This window comes from Pogona vitticeps, chromosome 3 (assembly GCF_051106095.1).
Source record: "Pogona vitticeps strain Pit_001003342236 chromosome 3, PviZW2.1, whole genome shotgun sequence".
Taxonomy (NCBI): Eukaryota; Metazoa; Chordata; class Lepidosauria; order Squamata; family Agamidae; genus Pogona; species Pogona vitticeps.
This window is the reverse complement of record NC_135785.1, coordinates 215,579,326-215,602,766: the sequence shown is the minus strand read 5'-3', so window position 1 is coordinate 215,602,766 and position 23,441 is coordinate 215,579,326. Positions and strand designations below refer to the sequence as shown.

The 23,441-nt window shown below is 39.0% G+C and overlaps 1 protein-coding gene across 2 annotated transcripts in view; it reads left to right on the top strand.

Moving 5' to 3' along the window:
• GBE1 (1,4-alpha-glucan branching enzyme 1) overlaps positions 1 to 23,441 on the top strand; it is a 197,282-nt gene that overhangs the window by 158,027 nt on the left and 15,814 nt on the right. For both annotated transcript variants that reach the window (XM_078388996.1, XM_078388995.1), the window contains exons 13-14: positions 853 to 1,037; positions 6,510 to 6,640. In XM_078388996.1, coding sequence (XP_078245122.1) covers positions 853 to 1,037; positions 6,510 to 6,640 — 316 coding nt within the window. The remainder of the gene's footprint in view (positions 1 to 852; positions 1,038 to 6,509; positions 6,641 to 23,441) is intronic.

Sequence of the window (23,441 nt, the reverse complement as noted above, 5' to 3'; positions counted from 1 at the left end):
TTCTTATGGTTTCAAAAGATTATCTTGCAGCATACAACGCTGCTGTGGGGAAAGCAAATCTAAGTAGGTCCTCTAGTTTGTTTGTTTATTTATTTATTTTATTTTATTTATACCCTCGCCTATCTGTTCATTAGACCGTCTTTGTGAGGGTGTAAGATTTGGTTTTGGATACAAGTTGAGGCCCTTGCTTTCTTCTCTAGATAAATGGATTATCATTGGACTGGGTGTTGTATTGTATCTGATCATTGGTTCATCTAGCCTGTCTAGTCTTTCCTACTCCACCAGTGGACAGAAAGTAGATCAGGATCTATTAGTAGATCTCCAGGGGCTTTCAGAATATGTTAACAATATTGTCATCAGAAGCAAGGCTAATTAGTACTTCCAGAACTACTCAAATTTGAATTGCTAGAAGTGTTTGGAAAGTACGTCTGCATTTCTAAGGGTTGTTCTAAGAGTCTCCACATAAAACCTATTAAAAGATGAGATCTACTAAATATTAGTTTGGAGGTATGATTAAGGAATTTTATTATTCGTTTCTAATAACAAATTGTCAGTGGAAATGCTGCTACATTTTCTGTTTGCTCAATAATCTTTTGTGATCTTTAAGCAGATTATGGTTACTGACAATGATATTCTAGTACCAAATCACAATTCTTGCAGTCCAGTACGTTATTGTAGACGGCTTGAAGATTTGCAGCATTATACAGTGAGGATATTAAATTAATGCAATTTCAATCCTTTTTTGGGGGAGGGGAATTATGTATTTGAGTAGCTTGAGATGGATTTCTGGAACCATTTTTATTGCATATTTCCCTTTTTCTTCCTCCTCTCCTCTCCCCTGCAAAAAAACAGGTAACGAGTTTGGGCATCCAGAATGGCTAGATTTTCCCAGAAAAGGAAATAATCAAAGCTACCATTATGCTAGGAGACAGTTTCATTTAGCTGATGATCAACTTCTTCGCTATAGATTCCTAAATGCATTTGATAGAGATTTGAACAAACTGGAAGAAAGATTTGGCTGGCTTGCATCACCACCGGTAAAGTATATAAAAGTGTTGTGTATTAGTCAATGCAATTGTGCATGAGTAACATTTCAATAATACAAGAACTACACAGAAAGATTTTTAAGACAAATATTTACTATATATTGTTTTATGCTTTTGACATATTTTCATAATGCTAGTGGGGTGCTGATAAAATTACTAAGAATTATCTTTTTTTCCCCAAGGAATGTTTTGTTTTAATTTCCCTCTCTATTTCACATATTTTAAAAGATGTTAATTAGGGAAGCCACCTACTTGTAATTCAGTAATTTCAAAATATTTTAATTATTTTGACATCTCTCTTTGATATAAATAACTGTTGTTATCCTTTAAAAATTATATTACTGTTAGGTCATTTGTAGTACCATTTTCCTTCTCCTGGTAATCAAGGTTATGTTTACTTTCAAACCTAGTGGAGTTTGTTCTACTATGTAGGTCTAGTAAAGTTGGATTGAGTTAGACCTCTTACCATTTTATTTATAGATCCCATTTCTAAGCTTCCTATGGTTCTGTAGTTTACTGTATATGAATGAGGAGTGTTTTGGCTGTTTAGATATTGTGGACCAATATTTGTAGTACACATTAGGGATGTGCATCTGTTAGCCTTTTTCTCCTGAAGATATACTGAAGGGGGGAAAGCTACTTTTCTACTCACAGCAAAATTTCTTTAATAGAGCCCTCCACACAGACGCACACAAACACAAATCCTTCAGGAAATCCAGTGGGATTCTTGGAAGTTTCATGGTCATATTTATGGCAACAATGTCATGTTTTGCAACATTGTTACAATTCTTACACAACATAGAATTTTTCTTGCATGGCATTCACCTAGAAAGGACTGAAGAAAAATCAACTGCATGTAAGTCTTACCCTACATCAGGGGTCTCCAAACTACGCCCCACAGGCCACATCCAGCCCGCCTTGCCTTTTTATCTGGCCAAGGCATAGGAAGAGGAGCGAAGCCTGACAGAAGCTATTCCCCACCCCCGCTGTCTTTGCAAGGAACAGTCTCAGCCAGAAGTTCTGGCATTGTGAGACTTGGAAATTCATCTAGATTAAGACATTTTATGATTGTTCGTCACATTCCTAGAATGTCTAGACTGGAAATAACTCACTGCCTTGTTTTGGTACTGTTGACAAGAAAAGCAAAGGTATTTTTAAGCAAAGGACATTGTTTTGCATTATAGAAGCTCTAACAGTATTGATACCATACCTTACAATAAAGCAAAGATAGGGAACTCAGTGTTGCCGAACTGCAAGTTCTATCATCCTTTACTGTTGGCTTTGCTGGTTAGGACTAATGAGAGTTGCAGTATTTGGAAGATCACTCATTTCTCACTGTGCAATGAAATGAAAAATGATTCTCATGTGATAAAATTCTAGGAGATCTCTTAGGAGGCCATTTAAATATTTGTGTTCATAGGAAAATATTTTATAACATTACTTTCTCTGTAATAATTACGTTATATTTGATTTCCCAATTAAGAGTGTAGAGACTGGTTAAAATCAATGGATATAATGGATTTCTCAGTTCAGCTGAAACTACGTCTGATATGCCATTAAATTATACACTTAATACTTCTTATTAACACCTCCCAATAGGACCTTTTATACATAGAGGGTAGCAGTTCAGGAGATTTCAGAAGTGCAACCAGATTGCGCTGAATAACATAGTAGAACACTGTTCCCCTTTGATCAGGCCTGCATTCTGAGAAAGATGCCAGCATAGCTGCTCTTGGAAATGTTGGTAATTGCATTGCTTCACACAGCTATTTAGAGCTCAGTTTGTGGGCACTAACGTGTTAAAGTTAATCTGCGAACAAAAATTAGATAATCCATGTTAAACATTATAAAATTATAAAATCAGTGGCTGAAATCCAGTACAGTCACAACTAGAGTAGGCTCATTGAACAGTGCAATGCACACAGATGTTGATGGGCCAAATTCCACTTTTATAGAATTTGGTTCTACTCTGGTTGTGACTGACTACTGGGTTTCAGCCATGGTGGTGTTTGAACTGTTTGCTTAAAAAAAAAATACAGTATTTAAACTGGCCACTAAGAAATTGTTTAAAATGTTAACCCATTAGGGTTAACACATCAATTTTCAACTGATTATTTTCAAGCTCATCACTAGACATGGGATATTCATATTCATCTCCTAGGGAAGACAAATACAAATATTGGCACTATAGGTGGCTGGGCCACTTGAACCCTCCCCCCCCCCAGAACCATCCAGTTCACTTACCTTTTGCTGCACAGCCATCGTTGTTCATGTCACGATAATTACAGAAGTAGGTTCCCCGCCTCCTTGCACAGCCAACCACTCTAGTGAGGAGGCAGGATGATGGGTCTCCCTACTCAGCTGTAACTGGTCAGCAGCACAGGCAGATGGGGAAGCGCCAGCCGGGCTATCACTGCAATTGGCACAATGTGAATGATGCTGGCTGTGCATGATTTGCAGTGAGTGGTAAGCAGACTGACCAGTTCTGGAGGGATGCTCCAAATGGCCCTGGCACCTGTGGTGACAATATTCATATTTGTCTCCCCTGGGAGACAAATACAGATATCCCATGTCTACTCATATACACTCATATATGCTTATATACACAGTTTCACTGAGTGATTGTTCTGTTGCCTGAATGTTTTTACATTGAGGATGGTGCCTGAGCTATCCAACAGTGTAGGGCAGCCATTCTCAGTAGGGGCTATATAGCCCCCTGGGGGGCCCTGACACATTTGAAGAGGGCCACAGACTGGAAACAGTTCTTCACAGATCACTTTGTAAGGTTCATTATGTGACTTACACAATCTGATTTGGCCTGTATTTTTTTTCATGTGTTTAAGACCATGGCCTAAAAAAAAAGGCTGAGAATGGCTGATGTAGATTGTTGGAATTGCCATGTCTCCCTACACCTACAAGGGGATATGATTCTGTCCTCATACAGAATCAACAAATTGTTAGCCATTATGTTAAATAGGGTGCTACCCCAGGCAGGTGTTTGCCATAACCTTGCAGGGTTTTTCAAACATTTTTAACATAGTTACCTGAGAAAATAATGAGCTCTTAAGTCTCTGCTTCCAATCCTTCCTGAAAGCTTCTCATGAGCTTACCTAGTGCCACTTACCATCTGTCATCCTTCACCTACTGTCTGCAATTTTGGTCTGAATAATACTGTCCTGAGGATTCCGGAGTTAATGTATGTGGAGTGCTTTGAACAGTCAAATAGTGGTAGATAAAGAACAAAAGTGTGAAAGAGATCCTGACAAACTATGCATTCTCTCCTCTTCCAAGCTGTTTTGTGCAAAATTCCCAGTACATGTCAGCATTTGTGTTGACAGTATGCAGGACTGCAGACTTTAATTATCACAACTCCTTCTCATAGGAGACTTTTGAGGAAAGCTTTGTAGCTGTATAACTTGGTGGAAGAGGCAATGCTATAGCTTGGTGATCACAGAATTTTACAGAATGAGTTGTCTGTGGAAATTCATTTCATAAGAAAGCAAAGAAAGCAATCTAAGGTGCCAAAGCACCTTTTTGTTACTTTTCTAATTCAATGGGATTTGCATAGGTTACTCCGTATCTGAGAGCCTGATTCCTTTATTCCTATTTAATATGCAAACTGCATATGAAGTAGTATTGACATTGCATTAGAATAATTTCCTTTGGAATGAAAATAAGACATATCTGTCTTCTAATATTAAATAGCCCTTGACCCTCTACCAATTGTTTGTTTATAATAACATTTGTATCCTACTTTTCTCTAGCAGTACTGACAAACTGTTCCCATCAAATTATGCGCATTAAAAACACGGCTATTTTGTAGATTTTGAAAGCTAGTCGAGGCAAAGAAATATAATCATGAGGTCAATTATAGTTTATACTTTCCATGTAAATGACGTTTCTGGCATGTTAGAGGTCAGTGGAGTCTCACTCATCAACCTACTCAGAACCTTTTTTGTTTGCACAGTGGTATCAATCCAGACCTCCAAAGTATCGTAGAAAAATTGGATCCAAAATATTTATCATTTTAGGTCTTGAATTCTGGATATATTATTTCTAATCTCAAGCTTGAGAGTAAATATGCCAACAGCAAAGCTAACCTGCTTCCAAGAATACTGTACTTTTTTACAGGGGTGAGCAGCTATGGCCAGCCTGATGTTATCGGACTGTCCATCAGCCCTAGGTAGTGTAGCTGATGATGATGATGGACTGAAGTCCAAAAACACCTGGAGGGGCCACAGCTCCTGACTCAGCAAGATTTAAGTGCAGGGCTTGTTATGTTTAGGAAGTAACAGTGCTTGCACCACACTCCTGCTGCTTGTGGTCCTCATTCTTGAGCAGCCTAGTCCTATGTGTGCTTATTGGACGTCTCACTTACTCAGTGGAACTGACTTATTCACATATATCTGTGCATAGAGATATGTTTGTTACCTTACTCACTCAGAGCCCAACCTTTACTCTTTGCTCATTTCTGCTTTTCTTCAGCTTCGGCATTTAATTGTTCCATTTATTCTCTTTCATTTCTTTCTTTTCTTCTGAGGTATTCATCCAGGTACCATTACATTATAAAATAGCACATCTAATAGATACAGTAGGATTCCTGTATTAGCAAGATCAATATCCGCAGTTACATTTAGCTCCGGTTTCCTGCTGCCCTGTAAACTATAAAGAAGAATGCCCCTTGTGGCCTTTGACCTACCTCCTTGTATGTTATATATACACGGTTTCCTCATATCCACTGTTTAAAGGCATCCACAGAAGATCATGAAATGAGCCCTCCATGGATACTAGGGCCCTACTGTACTGAGAATATTTTGCACAGCTTCTAAGGACTGTGTAAGAGTTACCTTCTTTATTAGCAAGGAGATAAATCTTCATCTAGCATGTTTCTTTCTCACTGAAGTGAAGTTGACATGAAATAGATGAGCAATTATATATTTAAAAATGACACTGGAATTATCTCAGACACTGCTTTTATGATTCATGACAAAAATAAGATTTTGTGCTGCCCTAAATCTTTATCAGTCTAACTTTTGGCTAAGTAGAAAAGATGAGTGTGTATATGAAAAACAGTAGTGAAGAAAAGATGAATCCTATGAAAGGATGGATCATCTTCACTGTAGTAGAATTTCTTGATGTATAATGGATAGATGCATGCATGTATACATACATACATTTTTGACTAAAGTGAATTGTCTAGCTGATCCTTGTTAATCCTATTTTCTTTTGTAGTTTACCCAGCTCTTTACAGGTAGAGATTTTAATTGTCCTCAGATATTACCTACAGAAAAAAATGTTTTTTTTATATATTTTATGTTTTGATACCTCAAACTCCATTTATCACCCCCATACCTTAATGAAATTCAGGGTAGATGTAAAAGTGTTACATTTCTATTTATTTAGTTTAATTTCATTTTCTTATGTAAATAAATTATTTTCTTTCTTTCTTTTCATTATTTACAGGCTTACATCAGTGAAAAACATGAGTCAAACAAAGTTATTGCTTTTGAGAGGGCAAATCTCCTATTTATATTCAATTTCCACCCATCTAAAAGCTATACAGATTACAGAGTTGGTATAGAAAAACCGGGGAAATATCCTTTTTGTTGTTATTTGTGTATGTCACTCTGACTGGTTTCTAGCAAAACGATAAGCCTAGTTTAATACAATGTGAACAACACTGAAGCTAACATAACTCAGCCCCTTTCATCCAACCATGAGTGTGATATTCAAAAGCATCTGTTTCCCACTTTGCTCTTCACTCGTCCTCCACAAATCCAGATGTCAAGGAAAAAGTAGAATGCCAGTGGCAATGCAGACTAAGTATACTTTCACTACAATTGTAGTGAAATTGTAGAATCAAAGAACTGTACATTTTTAGTATTTCTTTTCAGTGTGAAATCACTGCATTCTAGCTTGAAATGTTGAGCTTTCATGTAATGTTCTTTTAGTTGACTAACCATTTAAAATACTATTGTGCCTTTCAGCTGCAAAACTAGCAGCTTCCATTATTGAGTGAATTTTAACTTGTATGTTCAGTAGTAAAAAGTATATTTGAGGAATAGGTTTATTCCGTATTCTTCTAATATCAATAAAGTTCCAAAGTGGCAGAGGAGAACACCAGGTGTTTTACGTATAACTCCCACTTACAACTTTGTATGTATGTATCTCACTTATACTTTACAAATACAGGTCCCACAGATAATAATACATGATATTCGCATGCAGGTCTATTTTTACCTACCTTGCCAATTTAGCCAATTCTTCCCTGGGTCTGCAGTACCCATCAGCTGAAGTGTCCTTGCAATATTCTCATTCCCCTTCATGAAATTTCTCCACAAACATAAAAAAAAAAATCCTTCCCCTGCTTTATAGTGGTTTTTTTGTCAGATTTGTAGTTTCACAGCTCTCGGGATTCTGCCTTTCCATCAGTTTTTTAATCAGGCTCCCTTTTTTGTTAACTCACTGTTGGACCTCCATTGCAACAGGCTTTTGTTCTGATCCCATTTTCTGTTCCTTTGCTTCCTAAACGATCCCACAAAAATACCTGAACTCAGCTATGCTGCTTCTTACTAATGCAGTTGTTCTCAGTTTGTCTGAGCTAAACTTTACCTACCAGTTATACTATTAGCATGGTATATGTCCAGTCTTCTCCATGCCAGTAGTTATATTAATGAACAAACAACAGCCGGTGTTAGGTAGTGGATGCTTTGTTTCAAGACATCAGTTTTGTGTGTCGGCAGCACATAGCAGGAATTGTATGTTAAAGGAAATTTTAAGTCCTTTGTTTATATGTATATGGAAGGAAATCCCAAATGTTCCAAATGTTATCTATATTTTAATATGAGTACAAAAGTGGATTTTCCTGATTTACAGTACTGGGATTTTTCACCTTCAGCTTTAGCACACTGTTGCATGGAGAATTCAGTTGTAACTTCCAGTGCTACAGTTTTCCTGTGTTTGTTTTTCACTTCAAACTCTCAGGAGTTTTCAATAAACATGGTCCACTAGTAGTTTCTCCACAGCACCCATGCTGCCTCAGCATGGTGATTTGAGGATAAACGTAGTCAAAATAAAATTGAGTTTTTATTCGTGCAGATGATATTGGGAAATGTGTTTGAGAGATGCACCCAGTGGTAGCATTTGCTGCTGATTCTTTTGTTCTCTCTACATTTATTTTGACTCTCTGGAAATCAGATTAGGATTTAATGAAGTGAAAATACATCAGACTTCCTCAACACAAATAATTGCATACAGAAAATACAAGCTGCCTTTAAAAAATAATTCAGATCTTTTAATGAAGAGTCTTATGCACTGTGCATATTAGATAGGTTCCAAAGAAGGGAATATGCACATGCCAAAGAGAACTGTGCACAGTATGAGGTGTGTTACTGGTTTAATTGCCACCATACTTCCCATTTTCAGATAGAAGCATCTTTTTAAACCGAACGTAGGCTTATGTATCCAACTCTGAATAATTGCCATCAAACAGCTAATAATGTTCTGGGGATGGAGTTTCTCCTGTACATATATTCATTAACCACCTACTACCAAGGAGTCAAGTGGTGGTAGATCTAGAAAGGAACACTTAGTTGTAGTTATGGTAGGTAACACAGTCTCCAAAACATAAATGAGCATTTCCTATTGATGTGTTGTCTCTGAGCAAATTAGTCATATAGTTCTCTAAAGATGGAACTGTTTGGAAAAAATATGTTCAAAGGAGTATCTAGGATCCCTGAAGCTTGGTTCAAGCTCTTTTTAAATACTCCCAAGGAATCATTTAGAGTAATGGGGGAAAGCGGGAAACTGTCAGTAAATGCCATAGACTTGCAGAGGCTGTGCTTCTATGGATAACCCATTGGTTGTACATAAGATGACATACCAAAGTGTGCATATTCTTTTGTGAGTCTGCATCCAGTTCTATCAGATTCTAGGAGTCAGTGTTTACTTGATTTAACAGTTATGTATATATACATATGCTAAGAGAAAGATATAGAAAATAAAAATGCAGAAGGTAATCACTGGTGATTTTTTAAACCTTGGTCATTTGCCCACTTGTTGGGTAATACACCATGAATCTGATGGAATCAGATGCTGAAGATATGAAAGATACGAAGACGTCAAATCAAAACTTATTAATATTAAGGTAGCATAAAACTGTTGTTTTTTGTAAAATGAGTGGTCATTTCCATAGTATTATGGAAGGATTATTGCTAAAGGAATATGTAGGGTACCCATGTAAGTTTCAGTTAATACTTCTACTAAACACTACATATATCCATACACATCAGAAGGTGAGTGGCCCCATAGACTAGAATAAAGTAGTCTCACTCTAGGTAATGGCATTACAATTGCCTATAATAAACACAAATGGTTGTTGTTTAGTCGTTAAGTTGTGTCCAACTCTTTGTGACCCCATGGACCAGAGCATGCCAGGCCTCCTTTCTTCCACTGCCTCCCGGAGTTCGGTCAAATTCATGTTCATAGCTTCGATGACACTGTCCAACCATAGTGTCCTCTGTTGTCCCCTTCTCCTCTTGCCTTGACATTTTCCCAACATCAGGGTCGTTTCCAGGGGGTTTTCTTTTCTCATGAGATGGCCAAAGTATTGGAGCCTCAGCTTCAGGATATGTCCGTCCAGTGAGCACTCAGGGTTGATCTCCTTCAAAATGGATAGGTTTGTTCTCCTTGCAGTCCAGGGGACTCTCAAGAGTCTCCTCCAGCACCACAATTCAAAAGCATCAATTCTTCGTCGGTCAGCCTTCTTTATGGTCCAGCTCTCACTTCCATACATCGCTACTGGAAAAACCATAGCTTTGACTATGCAGATCTTTGTCGGCAAGGTGATGTCTCTGCTTTTTAAGATGCTGTCTAGGTTTGTCATTGCTTTCCTCTCAAGCAGCAGGGGTCTTTTAATTTTGTGGCTGCTGTCACCATCTGCGGTGATCACGGAGCCCAAGAAAGTAAAATCTGTCACTGCCTCCATATATTACTCTTCTATTTGCCAGGAAGTGATGGGACCAGTGGCCATGGTCTTAGTTTTTGGTTTGTTTGTGGGTTTTTTTTTTTATGTTGAGCTTCAGACCACTTTTTGCGCTCTCCTCTTCACCCTCATTAAGAGGTTCTTTATTTCCTCCTCACTTTCTGCCATCAGAGTGGTATCATATGCATATCGGAGGTTGTTGATAATTCTTTCAGCAATCTTAATTCCGGTTTGAGATTCCTCCAGTCCAGCCTTTTGCATGATGTATTGTGCATATAAGTTAAATAAGCAGGGGGACAATATACAGCCTTGTCGTACTCCTTTCCCAATGTTGAACCTATCAGTTGTTCCATATCTAGTTCTAACTGTTGCTTCCTGTCTCACATATAAATTTCTCAGGAGATGGATAAGGTGGTCAGGCACTCCCATTTCTTAAAACAAAAATTGCCATAGTTTACTGTGGTCTACACATTCAAAGGCTTTTGTGTAGTCAATGAAGCAGAAGTAGATTTTTTCTGGAACTCTCTGGCTTTCTCCATAATCCAGCACATGTTAGCAATTTGGTCTCTAGTTCCTCTGCCCCTTCAAAATCCAGCTTCTACTTCGGGGAGTTCTCAGTCCACATACTGTTGAAGCCGACCTTGTAGAAATTTAGCATAACCTTGCTAGTGTGTGAAATGAGTACAGTTGTATGGTACTTGGAGTATTCTTTGGCACTGCCCTTCCTTGGGATTGGGATGTAGACTGATCTTTTCCAGTCCTCTGGCCACTGTTGAGTTTTCCAAACTTGCTGGTATATTGAATGTAGTACCTTAACAGCGTCATCTTTTAAGATTTTAAATAGTTCAACTGGAATGCATCACCCCCAGTGACCTTGCTGTTAGCCATACTGTACTTTCTAAGCCCACTTGACTTCACTCTCCAGGATGTCTGGCTCTAGGTCAGCAACCACACTATCTGGGTTATCCAGGATATCCAAATCTTTCTGGTATAGTTCCTTTGTGTATTCTTGCCACCTCTTCTTGATGTCTTGTGCTTCTGTTAGGTCCCTACCATTTTTGCCCTTTATCACATCCATCTTTGCACAAAATGTTCCTTTAATATTTCCAATTTTCTTGAACAGATCTCTGGTTTTTCCCTTTCTATTATTTTCCTCTATTTCTTTGCACTGTTCATTTAAGCAGGCCCTCCTTGCTATTCTTTGGAAGTCTGCTTTCAATTTTCTGTAACTTTCCCTATCTCCCTTGCATTTCTGTAATTTTCCCTATCTCCCTTCCCTTCTTTGTTATTTCTAAGGCCTCGTTGGATAGCCACTTTGCTTTCTTGCATCTCCTTTTTTTCGGGATGGTTTTTGTTGCTGCTTCCTGTACAATGTTACAAGCCTCCATCCATAGTTCTTCATCCATCGTTCTTCCACCAAATCTAGTTCCTTAAATCTGTTCTTCACTTCCACGGTGTATTCGTAAGGGATGTGGTTTAGATTATACATGACTAGCCCAGTAGTTTTTCCTACTTTCTTAAGATTAAGCTTGAATTTTACTGTAAGAACCTGATGATCAGAGCCACAATCAGCTCCAGGTCGTATTTTTGCTGACTATATGGAGCTTCTCCATCTTTGGCTGCAGAGAACAGAATCAATCTGATTTCAGTATTGCCCATCTGGTGATTTCCATGTGTCAAGTCACCTCTTGTGTTGTTGGAAAAGAATGTTTGTGATGACCAGCTTGTTCTCTTGACAAAACTCTATCAGCCTTTGCCCTGCTTCGTTTTGAACTCCAAGGCCAAACTTCCCTGTTGTTCCTTTTATTTCTTGACTCCCTACTTTAGCATTCCAATCCCCTATAATGAGAACAATATCTTTCTTTGGTGTCAGTTCTATAAGGTGTTATAAATCTTCATAGAATTGATCAATTTTAGCCTCTTCAGATTGGTGCATAAACTTGGATTACTGTGATGTTGAAAGGTGTGCCTTGGATTCGTATTGAAATCATTCTATCATTTTTGAGATTGTATCCCAGTACAGCTTTTCCCACTCTTTTGTTGACTGTGAGGGCTACTCCATTTCTCCTACGGGATTCTTGCCCACAGTAGTAGATATGGTAATCGTCTGAATTGAATTCGCCAATTCCCATCCATTTTAGTTCACTGATGCCCAGGATGTTGATGTTTATTCTTGCCATCTCCTGTTTGACCAACTCCAGCTTCCCAAGGTTCATAGCTCTTACATTCCAGCTTCCTATGCAGTATTTTTCTTTGCAGCATCGGACTTTCCTTTCACTTCCAGGCGTGTCCACAGCTGAGTGTCCTTTCGGCTTTGGCCCTACCATTTCATTAGCGCTGGTGCTACTTGTACTTGTTCTCCACTCTTCCTCAGTAGCATATTGGATGCCTTCCAACCTGAGGGGCATCATATCTTTTAGCCTATTGTTTCTATCCATGGAGGGTTTTTTTTTTGCAAAGATACTGGAGTGGCTTGTCAGTTCCTGCTCTAGGTGGATCGCATTTAGTCAGAACTCTCCACTATTGCCTGTCTTGGGTGTCCCTGCATGGCATAGCGCAAAGCTTCTCTGAATTACTCAAGCCCCTTCACCACGACAAGGCAGCAATCCGTGAAGGGGAATAAACACAAATACATTCTGCTAAAGTCACCAGCAAAGTATATGCCTTTATTGTTGTTCTTCTTCCTCTAGGAAAGAGAAGTAAAGGTGAACAGACTCCTGGCCTTTTAAAATGAATCAATAACTAGGATGTCTGCTGGATATACAGAGTTGATTATGTAGGCCAAAAGGTTTCTGAAGTCAATGAAGCTTATAGGCCCTATTCTAATCAAGGAATACAGAATTTTGTAATGAGTTCCTGACCAAAACAATGCAATAATAATAATAATAATAATAATAATAATAATAATAATAATAATAATAATAATAATAATAATAATAATAATAATAATAATAATAATAATAATAGTAGTAGTAGTAGTAGTAGTAGTAGTAGTAGTAAAAGATTTAGCACAGCTATAAGGGATCCTAGGGATCTGCCAATCCGCCTTTCTTTCAGCAGGTCCCAGTTCTGAAATCAGGCTATGGATGGCTGGGAAATCCTGTGGAATATGTTTTTGAAGTTTTCTTCATTTCTTTTTTTATTTTTGGTATGGAAGAGATCTTTTACACATAGAGAGTTAAGTCTCAGTTTCAGCAGTGTTACCAATATACCTTGTATTATGGCTTGTGTTGTCAGCCTTCAGTATGTTCATGATAATGTCACTGCAATTGTTCATTCAGGATTGGAACATGTTCATATTTGTTTTTGAAAAAGTTTTATCAAGATGTTGGGATTAGTTTAAGCCTGTCTAATTTTGCATGCTATACAAAGTACCAAGTACTACATATGTAATAATGCATATAGTAAAAGTGTACAGAAGTTCAGATCTTTAGCAGGGATATGTCACCTGGACAGCTAAGTAAATAATGCTAGCTGTGGACTGAGATCTGGAGAACATTAACATTCAGATAGCTGTGCTTCTTAAAGATGTAAATTAGAGCTCCCTGACATTTGCAACCTGTACCTAAAGCTTCTAATGAGCAAATAAGGTCATTTGAATGAGTCACTGGAGTGTGATTGCCCAAGGCAAAGATGTTTCTTTGTAGCTGCTTGGTTTGCTCCTTGCTTTGAAGTACAGTTATGTAACTGTCCCTGGTTATTAGAATTCAAGCTTTATATAAAATGAAGACAAAGAATTTAATTTAGGATCAGCCAGATGTCAAGTTCCATCAAGGTGCTTCATCTGTTAAGGTTAATATCAGTAAATGGGAATATTCCGACTCTTGAAATGTGCTTCTTTATGAAAATGGTTTTAGAATGAGTTTGAGATTTCCAGCAATATGGCTTTTTGTGGTAGGCTGGTGATATACTAGTTTCTCATGGCTTCCACACAGTCCCAAGTGTGCATTTTGATGAGCTCCAGGAATCTTTGAAAAGCACAAGACAGAAGTCCATAGTTTTTGCACAGCTCCGTTTATTTCAAGGGAAACCTTAAAATAGCAGTGACTTCTGGTAAGTACAACTCTTTCTTTAATGGAGGCATTTAAATGCTAATATTTTGAATTAATTAATCTATTAAATAGCTTTATAAGGTTTTTTGGTCTATAGAAAATGTTTTGTTGTTTTAATATGAATGTTTATTGTAAACCTTTATTTATCCATAAAGTTTCAGATAGTACTGTTAAAAATATGTTATTATTTTGATTAATATTATTTTGATTAATGGAAAGGACATATTCCTGGAGAACAAACCATAAATAGCTCTTGTTCTTACTGTTGCTACTGATAGTTGAGTTGGATTTACTTGCTCACAGTCCAGAAGGCCTCTCATTGTGAGGAGAGGCCAGCTTTCCATTTTGATTAATATAGACTTCCAGATGTGAGGCCAGAAATAGCCTTTGTGCTCCAATATGGGTTGAAGACACTTGATGCAGCTGTCTTGCTGCAGACAAGGAAGTCTTGCTTTCGGCAGCACCTGGAAACTACAGTGGAATCCAGTATAGAACTATAGAACTTGAGGTTTTATGGAATTAACATGCAATATAAAAGTAGTAACATAAATAAAATAGTTATCTTATATCTGTTACCTTCTTTTCACCCGTATAGTAGTGAAGGCTAGCTAAAAATTGTCTCATGTCCACCACCCCTTCACCACTTCCACCTGAGGATAAGGTTTGAAAGAAGAAAACAAAAGAAGCCATTTTAAGGAGGGAGGGTGGGAGAGAGAGAGAGAGATGACACTGGCTATACTCAAGGTGATATGGATTTGGAGTCTTTTATGCTTAGTCTGCTGGGATTCTTCTCAAATCAGAACACAGGAACATATGAAGCTGCCAACTCTGACTGGCAGCAGCTGTCCAGGATTTCAGGCAGGATTCTGTCCTGGCTCTTCCTGAAGTTCCCTAGTATTCTCTGATGGTCTCCCATCCAAGTACTAATCTGACTTGACCAGGCTTAGCATCTGAAATTGTGGTCTTGCATTTTGCAAAACTTCATGTACATTCCTCTCCTCTATGCTGTTTTCACTCGTCAGCCATGGAAGGCAGCCCATCTAGGAGAAGGAAAACTCTGATTTCAAACCTCCACTGCCTTATGGCTATATCCACTGATGGAAAAGGCTTCAGGAGTTAACCTAGAGGCAAAATCTGGAGCTAGAGTCCCGAAGGCAGTTCGTGTCATCCTGCCAACTCCTGTGACGTTGCTGGAACCAGCTGTATTGGCTCTTGCCTTTCCATTGGACCATTTTAGCAACGTGGAGAGGGGGAATCTGGTGCTTGGGTAACAGCCTATCCTCCATATTACCTTACCCAGGCTTCATGCTCTGGAGAGGACACTCCTCAATTCAGAGCATGTTACCATAGTCTCTCGAGACTGAAGGATGCCCCTGGAAACACTGTCAAATATAAAAGAAATGTTTCTTTCATTTTCAGTCTTTCGCTGACACAACTCTTGCATCATCTTTTCCCATGATCTCAACTTAAAGGGATAGTAGCCTTCAGGAGGTTCCCAAAGAGAAGCTGAAGTCACTCAGTTGTCAGTAAAGCAGAATCATGTTCCTACATTGTCATGCTTCATTGAGTAACCAGTTGTGGAAGGTAGCATGATGACTTATGTCAGGGGTGTCCAACCTTTCATCTTCCCTGGGTCACATTAGAAGATGAAAATTTGGTTTGGGCCACACATACATTTGGTTTGGGCCGCATGGGGGGGGCAGCCCTAGCCATCCTCCGCAGCCCCGCTCCAAGCGCGCTTACCGGCAGCTGCGATCTCAGACAGCAGAGGCTGCCAGCTTCAACTCCGGCAGCTTTATGGGGCCGGGAGGGGGTCCACCTATTGACGGGGATGGCGCAATGCAGTCACGCAGCCCCCCTGTCCCCTCCCCTCCCACTCCTTCCTTCCTTCCCTCTCTCCCCCTCTACTGTTGACACATGCCCCAGCCACATTCCGGCCGCAAGCGCCGGCAGTGTAACTTGAAACTTTGGAATTTCTTTAAAAATAAAAAATTGCACTGGGCCGCATTACGAGCTGACTTGGGCCACATGCGACCCTCGGGCTGCGAGTTGGACAAGCCTGACTCATGTGGTCTGCATTAAAGTTACCAGATACATCCTTGTGCCATATTTTCTCAAAGTATTTTAAGTAGTTTGACTTCAGAAACAGGGCCTATGAAAATATTGCAGTCACTTCAGAATGCCATTGAAATATTTCCCCAGAAGACTTTTGGACTCTCTTTTATCTGTGATAGACAAGAGCAGTTCCTTATTTTAAGACTCTGATGAATGCCTGCATAAATGGAAGCAGAAGGTATAGAAACTAATAGTTCCTCAATGAATCCTTGATAAATCCTGGCTTACAGCATTTTTCATCAGTTGGGCATAAATTCTCATCAGCTCTTCCCAAACAAAAGGTCTTAATTATGCCATATCACAATTTTCATAAATTACAATTACCATTTATGCTGCGAGAGAACTTGATTACAAAATACTAATTTTGCTCTTTCTATCTGGTCTGAATTTACCTAATGATGCTTCATGTGTCATTAAGTCTGCATAACATAAAAAATGAATGCTTCACTTTAAGAATTTGTTTAAAAACATCATAAAAGCACAGTAATTAGGTAAGTAATAGGGTAGATAGTGTCAGAATTCTAGTAGATAGTGTCAGAATTCCTGTTTTAAAGCTCACGCTCTGCCAGGGTTCATTGGATCTGTTCCTTTAGAGGTGACAGATGGTAAGGATAACGTATCTTGCTTTGTTTTTAAATAGATCGCCATTAGTATCTCTTGCCACACTTGAGCTGGAGCAGGAGATTAAAATAATTGTGTTATGCAAGTATTGGAAGTACTTAACTCTCATTTCAAGTTTTAATGAGGAAACATTCATAAAAGAACCTTGCCAAAGTCTGAGGTATAACGGGGGGGGGGGGGGGGGAGAGAGAATGAATTGGTTTAGGAAATACTAAATATTGGGAACAAAAGTTACTGCAGTTTTGATATATATAGAGATGTATAATATTTGTATGTGTGCTTGGGTGTTCAAACTTGTGTGAACTATGCTAACATATAATATAAAGAAGAGAAACAACAAATGTCTCATCACATGGAGCATTTAAGTATTTTTGCCATCTGCTTCTGGCATTGGATGGCACTGACATGTTGGCTTGATTCCTTGACCAGATTCTTTCAGGTACTTCTCAATACCACTGAAATTGTCCCTGTAGTTAAAAAAAATCATTTGAAACAATTTGGGCCTGTTTAAATGCATGCAAATTATCTTATTTTTATCTTCTCAAAACCTTAATTTTCAAAAACTTCCTCAACAAATCCATGAGTAAATGTGGACAATTACTCCCATAATCCCCAAACACTGTGGCTAACACTCAGAGATGGTGGAATTTGGAATTCAAAATACAGGAAAATAAATGTGTAAAAGGAGGGCAGGAGGGAAATAATATTTTTAGTTCATGTATAACAGCATTGTTAAAATTGTTCTCATGTTTATGATTAGGAAGATATAATATTTTTTTCTTTCTTTTTCTTAAAATTAATAAAGCTATAAACATGTTCAGTTTCTGGTAAATAAATGTAAAGCAACTTTTAAAAATGTCAGAGCTTTCAACAACAATGATAAATTATTAAATGTATCATATGCAGTATATCACAGAAGCTAAACAAGAAATGCCAGTGGGAGACATTACCCCTACATTCATAAACTACAGTGACACAGTAAATGCATTTTCTAGTGCTGAGTTTAAAAAGGCACCAGAGAGAGCAACTGAAGTTGTTCTTTATCGGTCTCTGTGAGGTTTGTGACAATAAAACAAGGGGCTATTTAGGTGGTTAAAAAAGAACACCACATTTATGGCATTGTGGAGCATTCGTGCTATTCAGCCTTTTGATATATCAAAGAAATGAAACTATCATTTAAAAAGTACTAGAAAAACTTTCACTCATAATTATATGTTTGGCTGTATCAGTACTCTCTCTTATGGAATATATATATATTGTACCCTATAATAGTCTAGTTTCTCCAGTATACCTACAGGTTCTCTGATACAAACATGAGTTCTGCAGTTGCTGAAGTTTCTGTAGTCACTTCAGTACTAGGGAATGTTCTTCATGTATAATCAAAGTGAACTTCCTGGGGAAGCCTCAGCTCATATGGAGCTCCATATTGTGTAGTGCAGTCTTTACACTTTGGATTTTGGTATGTCTCTTTCAAAGCAGCAAAGAGAGCAGTGGCACTTATGAGACTTGCTTGCTCACTGGGATTTGAGCTTTCATAGGCAAAGGCGTAGCACAGCACATACCAAAAAGTCATGTGTGTTTGTATTATATGTATACATATATTGTTTAGGTATCATGGAAGAGGGGAAAAACAATGTGAGAACTGAAGATAACAGGAATGTAAAAAGCACATCTTGGTCTCTGAGCTGTGAAAAACAAATACATTATCTAAACATTTTTGTGTTTACTAGAGCATCAAAGCATGAATATAGCAGTTGTTGAAATACGAAGATGGGAGATATACTTGTTTGCATAAAACTCAGAATCTCTATGAAAACCACAAGAAATGGTGTCAAAGAACAAAACGTTCACCTCCTGCAGTTGTTATGTATGGTGAAGAGTGAATAAAAATAAATGGTATTACTTTGGATGCAACTCCTGAGCACACCTATTCTGGTGCACTTTTGTTTTTTGAAAAAGTGCAAACATTTTGGAATGTTGCATAATTATGAATTACATTTTTGCTTTGTTTCTAAATTCAGATTAAAACACGCCCATATTTATGGCTCAGTCAGTTTGAATTATTGATGCTCTTGAAAGGTGAAAGGTAAGGTGCCTTTGTTACTTAGCTAGTTAGAACTATTGTTTGTGTGTCATGAAAACACAGAATAAGACCTAAACCCTAAAATTTGTCTCAACTAGAATAGGTCCTGTGACCAATTAGCTCCACTTGTAGAGTGGAATGTCTGCTGTGGGTAAAGTTTTGAGCCTACTGTACTTCCTATCCTAAGAATACATGAACAGTGGAAAATGACTGTCTCTCCAGAAAGGTTACTAAAAACAACTAATTCAGGCTGCTTCACACTTAAGAAAAGCTCCACATCAAAGCTGACAAAACTGCAAGTTTGCCTGAATTGAAGAACAGTTCTTACCCTATATGGTAAAAATTTGTCAAAGTGTTACATTCTGTTTGTTAAAAGATTGAAAAAAATTAATCCACCAGAGATGCATCAAACAAAATTACTACAACTCAAGCCAACCTTGAGCAAAAATATTTGATACACACTGCAAATCTACTCCTATGTAAAGGACATTCTAGTAACAGCAAACTGGCATCGAGCAAGAACTGTACATCTTCTCAGCCTGCCCAACCACACTAGATGATGACAGAGTAGAAAGAAAAAGATAACAAGAAGCATTTTTTTCAATCTTTTAACAAACAGAATGTAACACTTTGACAAATTTTTACCTTATAGAGTAAAATGTAGTAGCTAATGTAGTACAGACTCTGTATCAGAAGCAGTGGTCCTTCCTGGCCTTGTCTTCTATCTTGTAAGGGCAAGCCCAGGACCTAAAATGAAAGACCTTGTTTGGGGTCTGTTTCTTTCCTAAGCCTCATGATCTGGGTTGGTCTAGAAAAAGATGGCCATGCCTCTGATCTCAATATCCAAGGATGTGTTAAATTTCCTTTCATCAAATTGTGCCACCTAGGGTTTACCACCAATAACACCTAGTTCTGCACTACCCACCACTGTAGAGGGGCGTGCTTACACTTGGTTGTTTGTCACCACTAGACCATCACATATAGCCTTAACACCACCCTCCTCTAAGTAAATGTCCATGCCCTGTTCTGACAAGTAGATTCCATCACTCCTAAAAAGTTTTAGAAGGTCTTAAACAATGCCCAGATGTGTCAGAAAACAATCCTAAACACAACTCCTAAGGTCTTCTAACATGTCTGTTCACATCCTTCCCATCCCCATCAATGCACCAGACCACTGGGACAACAACACAAATCATACCAAAAGAATATCGGGCTATCTGTTCTTGATTTCCCACAGATCCCTTGCAACATGCAAAATCAACTCTTCTCCTTTTGTCAAGCCTAAGTCATTTCCCCACTAACAAATTAATAAAATATATGGGTGGGGCACTATAAACAAGCTGAAGAGATCAGGCATGAGGTCCTCCCACCTTATACCACGACAGCCTTCCACTCCATGGACACAACAGCACTCAGACAAGCTGTGATCTCGGTATAGATTCTTTGCTTGTTGGCTCGCTCAAAAGTTACAGTACTGTGAATTTAAAAAAATGTGATGCCAGAACTGCACCACAGCTCCTGTGAAAAGAACAAAGGTGAAACAATCCAAACCAGCCAACTGTTATTCCAACAACAGCCTAACACAGCATTTGCAGCATCCTTATTCCCATCTTTTTAATAGCTTTACTATCCAATCCTGTGGATGCTGCACAAAACTGATATTTAGTAAGAGGCAACCCATCTTTGTTGCTAAAGAGGGCTCCGTGTTCCTGTCCTCTTTGTTGTACATAAACTGAAGAAGCCTTTACTGGACACAATTCCATTTTCTGACAGGGACTCAACTCAGCTAAGGGTCTCTTATCCTTCCAGTCTGTTTTAGTGAAACAAAGCTGAAGAATAATTGAACATCGTTTTTAAACTGCAGTGAACAACCAGAAGCATCACCTCTGGAACTCACCACTAGGTCCCTGACCCTGATCCATTAGGGAGATATCCCTAAATTTGGAACTGGCAATGTGGAATATGGTCCCATAATTCTGTCCTTCTTCAGCTCCTTCTGTAATTTATTGCTGACTGCTTGCTCTAAACCCTTCATGCCTTTTGCCCCTGTAAAGAATCCCAAAACCCGAATAAAACCCACCCCAGATGTATTCTACATTCTGCCTGTTTGGGTAGCCCCTCAACTGCACTGCCAACCTTTCCAGCTTAAGTGGACTGGATCCATTTTGGAGGAATGGGACATCACTCTTCCTTTTTTGGCCCTGTGGTATCTCTACGCCTGAACTTGGCCTTGAATCATGCACAACTGTGAAAGATAGGGGTTCCTCAATCCTCTAGCCACAATTGTTTCAGGTCTCCTTCCAGCCTCGCCACATGACTTGGATTCTCACCACTCTGGTCCATGCGCTTGTAATCTCGAGATTAGACCACTGTTATGTGCTCTATGTGGGGCTACCTTTGAGACTGATGTGGAAGCTTCAAATGGTGCAGAATGCGGCAGCCAGACTTCTTAGTGGAGTGAGAAAACATCAACATATCTCTCCCACTCTGGCTGCCTTGCACTCTGCCCATTCGCTTCCGCATGAATTTCAAAGTTTTAATGATTACATATGAAGCCCTAAACGGTTTAGGACCTTGATACTTGGCGGAATGCCTCCTCTCACCTAGGTCTACTCATATCACTCATTCTAGCCAGGAGGAGTGGCTGAGGAGCCTAATGCCAATGGAGGCCCTGAAGGGAAAAGTAAGAACCCAGGCCTTCTTAGCAGTGGCTCCCCGCCTTTGGAATCATCTCCCCTCCGAGATGTATTTGGCCCCTTCACTGGGTATTTTAAAAAGCCAACTTAAAACCCGGCTATTTAGGCAAGCCTTCCCTCGGGACACTACTTAATTTATCTTTTTATCTTCCATCTTGAATGGCTGTTTATCGTTGTGAAATTGTTGTAAAATTGTTGCCATATTACAATTGTTTTTATTCTACTTGTGAGCTGCCCAGAGTAGACATTGTCTAGATGGGCGTCAACTAAGTCTAATAAATAAACAAATGAAATATAAATTCTGACCTCGTCCCAACATCATGTCATGTAGGCAGTGAGAATCCAAATAAGGATGGCCTCTAGGTGGGAAGGGTTATAAGTCCTCATGTCCCACTCAGAAGCCAGCAAATATTGTAGTGTAAATAGCATTGACACTCTCCACTAGCCTTATCATGAAGGGGCAGCAACAAGCCCACAGTCTTGTATGCCCAGTGTGGGGGCAAGGCAGCATTCTGCTGGGTGTGTGAAGGGCTAATGGTAGGTAGGATACATGTAAGCCCTGGCCCCATCCTACCTGGAAGGCTTTTACATGGTTCAATGTGAAGGTCTATAATGGCTTTCATAAATATTGCACAAAACTAATAGTTGTTCATTTGTTCCAGCATTTGAAGCATAGAATGGGTTGTTAGTATATTTTTTATCAGTCATCCATCACTTTCTGCTTGCTACCTGGGTAAGAAAGGGACTGTAATTTAGTGAAGAGACATTTTGGGCAAATTTCAAAGACCTTGAGAGGAAGGAAAAGTTGCTGCCCTTGCCATCAATGTAGCGAAAAGGACTCTTGAAGCATGAAAATTCCTTGTTTAGATATGTCATCATATAAAGTCAGCCTTACTCAACAAGAACAAGGAATTTTGTCAATAGTCTTCATCAGTTGTTGTTGTTTAGTTGTTAAGTCATGTCCGACTCTTTGTGACCCCATGGACCAGAGCATGCCAGGACTTCCTGTCTTCCACTGTCTCCCAGAGTTGGGTCAAATTCATGCTGGTAGCTTGGATGACATTCTCCAACCATCTCATCCTCTGTCATCCCCTTCTCCTCTTGCCTTCACACTTTCCCAACATCAGGGTCTTTTTCAGGGAGTCCTCCCTTCTCATGAGATGGCCAAAGTACTGGAGCCTCAGCTTCAGGATCTGTCCTTCCAGTGAGCACTCAGGGTTGATTTCCTTCAGAATGAACAGGTTTGATCTCCTTGCAGTCCAGGGGACTTTCAAGAGTCTCCTCCAGCACCACAATTCAAAAGCATCAATTCTTCGGTGGCCAGCCTTCTTTATGGTCCAGCTCTCACTTCCATACATCGCTACTGAAAAAAACATAGCTTTGACTATGTGGACCTTTGTCGACAAAGTGTCTCTGCTTTTTAAGATGCTGTCTAAGTTTGTCATCACTTTCCTCCCAAGAAGCAGGGGTCTTTTAATTTTTTGGCTGATGTCACCATCTGCAGTGATCATGGTGCCCAGAAAAGTAAAATCTGTCAGTAACCCGCATGATTAAGGTTCTGAATCACAGAGAGTGTGTGCTACCAACTCCCCTGTATAGAAATTCCCCACAGCACATGGTTGGTAAGGAAGACCAAGGAAGATGGGCAGGCACATTGCTTCCTTATCTCTACTCAATTATATGGAAGGAAATGCCAAAAAGGGCTTTTATGTCCAGATATTTTGAGTTACGCTTGTTGCACAGAAGTTCATTTAGCAACAAGCGTGCTTTAATTATAACAATTGTTGATGAATACATATGCTTGTTCACTACATATGTTATTTATGTAATGGCAACATGAGCCTA